Here is a 6,964-nt window from a genome sequence, read left to right as displayed (position 1 = left end):
TGCTGCTGCTGCTGCTGCTGCTGCTGCTGCTGCTGCTGCTGCTGCTGCTGCTGCTGCTGCTGCTGCTGCTGCTGCTGCTGCTGCGCTGCCACTGCTACCGCTGCGACTCCTGCTGCTGCTGCTGCTGCTGCTGCTGCTGCTGCTGCAGAATGCACCCGGCGTTGTCTCACTTTCCTTCTCTTTGCTTCTATAATGGTTCTCTTCAAAATGGAGTTTCAGCAGCAGAGCGCAGCAGCAGCAGCCTCGCCGCCCGCCTGCCCTTCGAGTGGCCGCGGGGGCAGCTGCCTTCTTTTTTCTACAATTGCACAAGTCCGATTTAATTAATTAATTAATTAATTAATTAAATTAATTAATTGATTAATTAAATTAATTAATTAAATTATTTATTTAATTATTTATTTGTTTTGTTCTGCTCATTTGTTTGTTTCTTGTTTCGGTCGCTCACGAGCTCGGGAGCCTCCCCCTTTTGCTGCTGCTGCTGCTGCTGCTGCTGTTGCTGCTGCTGCTGCTGCTGCTGGGTGCCCGGAGGAATTGCGCTTGGCTGCTGCTGTTGCTGCTGCTGTTGCTGCTGCTGTTGCTGCTGCTGCTTGGCTGCGTGCCAGTGTTGCTGCTGCTTAGTTGTCTTCCTGTTTTGTCCATTCTGGCTTTCACTGCTGCTGCTGCTGCTGCTGCTGCTGCTGCTGCTGCATCTTTATTCAATTTGTCGCTCCTCTCTTACTGACAATTTGCTGCTGCCATTTGCTTCCTTTTTTTTGCTTTTCTGAATAATAATAAATAACAACTAATAAATAATAATAAATAAATAAAAATTAATGGAAAATAATAAATGGAAATAAATAAATAAATAATTGAAAGAAATTATGCAATCCAGTTGGCTCGAGGCTCAGTGCTGTTTTCATCGCAAGGCGTTCCTTTCTGAGGGTTTAGGGTTTAGGGTTTAGGGTTTAGGGTTTAGGGTTTAGGGTTTAGGGTTTAGGGTTTAGTCGTGAGGGTTCAGAGCAGCGCTTAGTTGTTAGGGCTGAGGGCTTAGGGTTTAGGGTTTAAGATTTAGAGTTTAAGGGTGTGGGGTTTAGGATTTGGGGTTTAGCGTCTAGGGTTTAGGGCTTAGGGTTTAGGGTTTAGGGTTTAGGGTTTAGGGTTTAGGGTTTAGGGTTTGCGCAGGCCGTGAAGAGTTGAGTTCGACGGGGACCTCTTATGTGAACAGAGGAGAAGCAGCAATTGTGGAGCGGCTCGTGGTGGCTCTTCTCAGGGCAGGAGCAACGTATGCTGCTGCTGCTGCTGCTGCTGCTGCTGCTGCTGCAGTTGGACGTGCTGCTGCTGCTGCAGTTGGATGTACTGCTGCTGCTGCAGTTGGATGTACTGCTGCTGCTGCAGTTGGATGTACTGCTGCTGCTGCAGTTGGATGTACTGCTGCTGCTGCAGTTGGACGTACTGCTGCTGCTGCAGTTGGATGTACTGCTGCTGCTGCTGCTGCAGTTGGACGTACTGCTGCTGCTGCAGTTGGATGTACTGCTGCTGCTGCAGTTGGATGTACTGCTGCTGCTGCTGCTGCTGCAGTTGGATGTACTGCTGCTGCTGCTGCTGCAGTTGGATGTACTGCTGCTGCTGCTGCTGCAGTTGGATGTATTGCTGCTGCTGCTGCGGCAGTTGGGTCCACCGCCGCTGCTGCTGCTGCTGCTGGTGCAGTTGGTTCTGTTGCTGGTGCTGCATTTGGGTCTGCTGCTGCTACAGCAGTTGCGCCTGCTGTTGCTGCAGCTGCTGCAGCAGATGCTGCTGTTGCTGCTGCTTGCAGCAAGGCCTCTCTGGCCTTGCTGCAGCGTGCGCTGGTTCGTTTGCTGCAGCTGCTGCCCCTGCTGCTGCTGGCACTTCACCCTTCTCTCCCTGCCGCTGCTGCTGCTGCCGCTGCTGCTGCTGCTGCTGCTGCTGCTGCTGCTGCTGCAGGTGCGACCAGATTGGGGTAATAACCCCGTACATTGGGCAGCGCAACATGCTGCGGACTTTGCTGCTGCGGAGCCCAGCAGCAGCAGAAGTGGAGTTGAGTTCTGTTGATGCTTTTCAAGGAAGAGAAAAAGACATTATTATCTTTTCCTGCGTCCGCAGCAACCCGCAAAAGTGTAAGCAGCAGCAGCAGCAGCAGCAGCAGCAGCAGCAGCAGCAGCAGCAGCAGCAGCAGCGGTGGCGGCGGCAGCAGAGGACTCTTCTCCCGCTGCTGCTGCTGCTGCTGCTGCTGCTGCTGCAGCTTGTATTAGATGTGATCAGTTGAGACTTTGCTGCTGCTGTAGGGTGTGAGGGTCTCCGCGGGTTAGCCGCTGCTGCTGCTGCCGTTTCCGCTGCTGCTGCCGCTGAAGGTTCAGCCACCTGCTGCTGCTGCTGCTGCTGCTGCTGCTGCTGCTGCAGCAATAGGGTTTCTTTCGGATCCCCGGCGGCTGAACGTGGCCTTGACTCGAGCCCGGTACTGTTTATTTATTTGCGGCAATGCTGAGCTGCTGTCGCTGAAGCGGCGGCCAGCAGCAGCAGCAGCAGCAGCAGCAGCAGCAGCAGCAGGGGGAGCAGCAGCAGCAGCAGGGGGCGGGGCCGGCAGCGAGAGCCCCGGCGCCGAGGAAGCAGCAGCTGCTGCAGCAGGAGGCTCCGTGCTGCTGCAAGCTGCTGCTGCTGAGTTCCTCGAAAAAGTGGATGTGTGGCCGCTGCTGCTGCTGCACTATGAGCAGCAGCAAGCTGTTGTGGGGGGGGCCCTCAGCAACTTGAAGCCCGTGCTGCTGCAGCAAAAGCGCGCAGCAGCAAAAAGAAGGGAAGTGGGTTTCCGCGAGACTTCTGCTGCAGCAGAGAGGCGCGAGCCGCCTGCAGCAGCAGCAGCAGCAGCAGCAGCAGCAGCACCCGCAGCAGCAGCAGCAGCAGCAGACAAAGAAGGAGAGGCACTAGAGAAGCGGGTCTGTCAGCAGCAAACTGCTGCTCCTTTTTTCCTGCTGCTGCAGCAGCAACTTTTCTCTTTTGCTTTTGTGCTTCCTTTCCAGCTGCCCCTTCTGTTCAATTTGCTGCTGCTGCTCTTGCTTCTTTTGCTGCTCTTGGTCCCACTCTTGCTGCTGCTGCTGCTGCTGCTGCACTTGCTTCTCTTGGTGTTGCTGCTGCTCCGGTTGCTGCTCCTGGTGATGCTGGTGGTGCGCTTGCTTCTGCTGCTGCTGCTGCTGCTGCTTGCTGCTTCAGGCGGACGAAGAATGGGACTTTTCTGGAAGCAGATTCGACTTATAGATTTTTATTTTTAGGTTTCTTTATTTGTCTGCATTCATCTCCTTGCTGCTTGCTGCAGCAGCAGCAGCAGCAGCAGCAGCAGCAGCAGCAGCAGACGCGAAGCAACAGATGCATACACAGACGAGACCGCGACAGCTGCAGCGGGAACAAACGCTGCAGCAGCAGCAAGCGCTACAACAGCAGCAGACGCTGCAGCAGCAACAAACACTGCAGCAGCAGCAGCAGCAACAATCCTAACAGCAGCAGCTGAAAGTGCTACAGGCAGCAGCAGCTGCAACGGCAGCAGCAACAACAGCATCAGCGTCCTTTCCTTGACCAGCAGCAGCACGGGACGCAGTTGCTGCTGCGCCACAGATGTTCTACAGCAGCAGCAGCAGCAGCAGCAGCAGCAGCAGAAACAACAGCAACAAATGAAGTAGCAGCTGCAACACTGCAACAGCCACAGCACCAGGGGCTGTCATAGGCGCGAGATGTAGACCAGCAGCAGCAGCAGCAGCAGCAGCAGCAGCAGCAGCTGCAGCAGCTGTCGAAGCAGCAGCAGCCGCAGTAGCAGCAGCAACAGGCTTTTTCTAGTACCTTCTGCTGCAAACATTAGTGTACATTTCTGCTGCTGCTGAATCCCAAAGAACTGCAGCAGCAGCAGCTAGCGCAGCAGCAGCAGCTGGCGCAGCAGCAGCAGCAGACGCTGCTACAGTTGGCGCTGCAGCAGCAGCAGAAGCTGGCACTGTTGCTGCAACAGCAACAGGAGCAACATTAGCAGCAGCAGCAGCAGCAGCAGCAGCAGCAGCAGCTCGTGGTTTCTCAGGTGTACCCGTTGACTGTGCGTCTCGAGCGAGACGCAGCACTTGAAAACATGTGGTTTAGGGTTTAGGGTTTAGGGTTTAGGGTTTAGGGTTTAGGGTTTAGGGTTTAGGGTTTAGGAAAGATATGGAAGCGGCGCATGAGCAGCAGCTAGGGTTTGGGGTTTAGAGACAGCGCTAAACCCTTGTTAGGGTTTAGGGTTTAGGGTTTAGAGACGGCGCGAAACCCTCGTGAGGGTTTATGGTTTGGGGTTTAGGGTTTAGGCTTCGGGGTTTTAAGCCGCTGGCGGCTGTGTGGCTGTGGCTAAACCCTAAACCCTAGTGAGGGTTTGCTGCTGCGGGTAAACCCTAAGTGCTAATGAGGGTTTAGGGTTTATTGTCAGGCTGTTACTAAGACCTAAACCCTTAAACCCTAGTTGAGGGTTTAGGACTTACAAACCTTATTGGGTGGATAAACTACAAGTAAAGAGCAAACAACGCAAATGAAAACCCTTATCCACCGAATTAGGGTTTAGGGTTTAGGGTTTAGGGTTTGGGGCCCCTGGGGCCCTGAAAAGCTGAACTGGAAACTGGTGGGCTGCAGGGGCCCCCGTCTGTGGGGTTTACGGCAGCAAAAACCCTCATTAATTATTTAATTAATTAATTAATTATTTATTTATTTATTTATTTATTTATTTATTTATTTGAATTTAATTTAATTTCATTTTTCTGATGTTGTTTCCAGCCAAACCCTAAACCCTGAAGTGTAGGCTGCGCCTTGAGCGACTGTGTCGATGCTGTCGGCGGCCAAACCCTAAACCCCAAACCCTAAACCCTAAACCCCAAACCCTAAACCCTAAACCCTAAACCCTAAACCCTGAGCCATAAGCCCTAATTAGTTCCGTCCTTCAAAACCCGCCATGGCTTCAGGCAGCAGCAGCAGCGACAGCTGCAGCAGCAGCAGCAGCAGCAGCAGCAGCAGCAACGGAGTGGTTCCCCACGAGCCCCCCGCCCGCTCCTCAGCAGATGCCGCCGCAGCAGCAGCAGCAGCAGCAGCCGCTGCTGCCGCCCCCGCCCCTCCCCCCAGCAGCAGCAGCAGCAGCAGCAGCAGCAGCAGCAGCGCGTACTTTGAGGCCTACGGGGACCCGCGGGTGCACGCGTTGATGCTGCGGGACTGGCCGCGGGTGTGCAGCTTTGCTGCTGCTGCTGCTGCGCTGCAGCAGCTGCTGCGGGGCAAAGTGGTGATGGACTTGGGGGCTGGCAGCGGGGTGCTGTCGCTGTTTGCTGCTGCTGCTGGTGCTGCTGCTGTTGTGGCAGTGGAGGGCAGCCCTGCTGCTGCTGCGCTGCTGCAGCAGCAAGTGCAGCACAACGAGCAGCAAGGCAAAGTGCCCCGCGGGGTGATTCAAGTTTGCTGCTGCAGCGTGGAGGAGCTGTGCAGCTGCCCGCCGCAGCAGCAGCAGCAGCAGCAGCAGCAGCCGCAGCAGCAGCAGCAGCAGCAGCAGCAGCAGCTGCTGCTGCTGCAGCAGCTGCAGCAAAACGTAGATGTGATCATTTCCGAATTCATGGGATTTTATTTGCTGCACGAAGGCATGCTGCAGTCTTTGCTGCTGGCAAGAGATAAGTTTTTAAAGAAAGACACGGGGCTGCTGCTGCCTGCTGCTGCTCGGCTGCTGCTGTCGCTTTGCTGCTGCAGCAAGACTTACCGGCAGCAGCAGGGCTTCCTCAGCAGCTACTGCGGCTTCTCCTTCGGCCCGCTGCAGCAGCAGCTGCAGCAGCAGCACGCAGCCACGCCCCTCGTGCTGCAGCTGCCCCCCGACAGCTGCTGCTGCTGCCCTGCTGCTGCAGCAGCAGAACTCGACCTCTACACTCTCACGCTGCAGCAGCTGCAGCAGATCCGCAGCCAGCTGCTGCTGCGCGTACACCGCAGCAGCACTGTCTACGGATTCGCCCTTTGGTTTGATGTCACCTTTCCAGGGATTCCTCCTGCTGCTGCTGCTGCTGCTGCTGCTGCTGCTGCTGCTGCTGCTGCTGCTGCTGGGGGCAGAGACGATGCCGATGACGCGGCTGCCACCGCTGCTGCTGCCAATGGACGCGGTGCTGCTGCTGCAGGCGGTGCTGCTGCTGCTGCAGGCGGTGCTGCTGCTGCTGCTGCTGCAGCAGATGCTGCTGCTGCAGACGCAGCCCTGTTTCGGGGTCCGCCGCCCCCGCCGCCGACTCCAGCTGCAGCAGCAAGGTTTGCTGCTGCAGTAGCAGCAGCAGAAGCAGCAGGAGAAGCTGCTGCTGCTCCTGCTGCCGGGGGCGTGTCCATAGAAGAAGTGCTGGCAGCAATTGCAGCAGGAGCAGCAGAGGACGACTGCCCAGCAGCAGCAGCAGCAGCAGCAGCAGCAGTGCCCGGCAGCAAACAAGCAGTCACCCTAGACACCAGCCCCTTTGCTGCACCCACGCACTGGCAGCAGCTGCTGCTGCTGCTGCAGCAGCCACTGGAAGCCCCAGAAGGCCTCACTCTTTCAGTTGAGTTGCTGCTGCAGCAAGACAGCAGCAACCCCCGCCGCTACGAGGTCTCTGTGGAGGTCCTCGACGCGCAGCTGCCGGGCGAGGAGCAGCAGCAGCAGCAGCAAGAGCAGCAGCAGCAGCACGAGCAGCAGCAGCAGCACGAGCAGCAGCAGCAGCAGCACGAGCAGCAGCAGCAGCACGAGCAGCAGCAGCAGCAGCACTGCGGGTAGTCCTGCAGCAGCAGCAGCAGCAAGAGCAGCAGCAGCAGCACGAGCAGCAGCAGCAGCACGAGCAGCAGCAGCACTGCGGGTAGTACTGCAGCAGCAGCAGCAGCGCAGCACAGCAGCAGCAGCTGCAGGGGTAGCAGGTGGCAGCAAGCAAGTGCAGCAGCAACAGCAGCAGTTGCTGCTGCTGTGCTGCTGCTGCTGCAGCAGCAGCAGCAACTG

At 56.6% G+C, this 6,964-nt stretch overlaps 3 protein-coding genes across 3 annotated transcripts; 2 read left to right on the top strand and 1 right to left on the bottom strand.

The window, feature by feature from the left end:
* Positions 1–1,245: 1,245 nt before the first annotated feature.
* On the bottom strand, positions 1,246–1,710 carry ENH_00051440 (hypothetical protein; the record flags this gene model as incomplete). Its single annotated transcript, XM_013581384.1, has 1 exon — positions 1,246–1,710. The coding sequence occupies one exon, from the start codon at positions 1,708–1,710 to the stop codon at positions 1,246–1,248; it is 465 nt and encodes a 154-aa protein (XP_013436838.1).
* A 277-nt stretch (positions 1,711–1,987) lies between these two features.
* Positions 1,988–3,665, top strand: ENH_00051430 (Regulator of nonsense transcripts 1, related; the record flags this gene model as incomplete). Its single annotated transcript, XM_013581383.1, has 3 exons — positions 1,988–2,114; positions 2,398–2,927; positions 3,261–3,665. The coding sequence occupies 3 exons, from the start codon at positions 1,988–1,990 to the stop codon at positions 3,663–3,665; spliced, it is 1,062 nt and encodes a 353-aa protein (XP_013436837.1).
* A 1,280-nt stretch (positions 3,666–4,945) lies between these two features.
* On the top strand, positions 4,946–6,748 carry ENH_00051420 (arginine N-methyltransferase, putative; the record flags this gene model as incomplete). The annotated part of the gene is made up of 1 exon (XM_013581382.1): positions 4,946–6,748. The coding sequence occupies one exon, from the start codon at positions 4,946–4,948 to the stop codon at positions 6,746–6,748; it is 1,803 nt and encodes a 600-aa protein (XP_013436836.1).
* Between the last annotated feature and the right edge of the window lie 216 nt (positions 6,749–6,964).

This window comes from Eimeria necatrix, genomic scaffold (genome assembly GCF_000499385.1).
Source record: "Eimeria necatrix Houghton genomic scaffold, Enh_scaff405, whole genome shotgun sequence".
Taxonomy (NCBI): Eukaryota; Apicomplexa; class Conoidasida; order Eucoccidiorida; family Eimeriidae; genus Eimeria; species Eimeria necatrix.
This window is presented reverse-complemented; position numbering and strand designations above follow the sequence as displayed.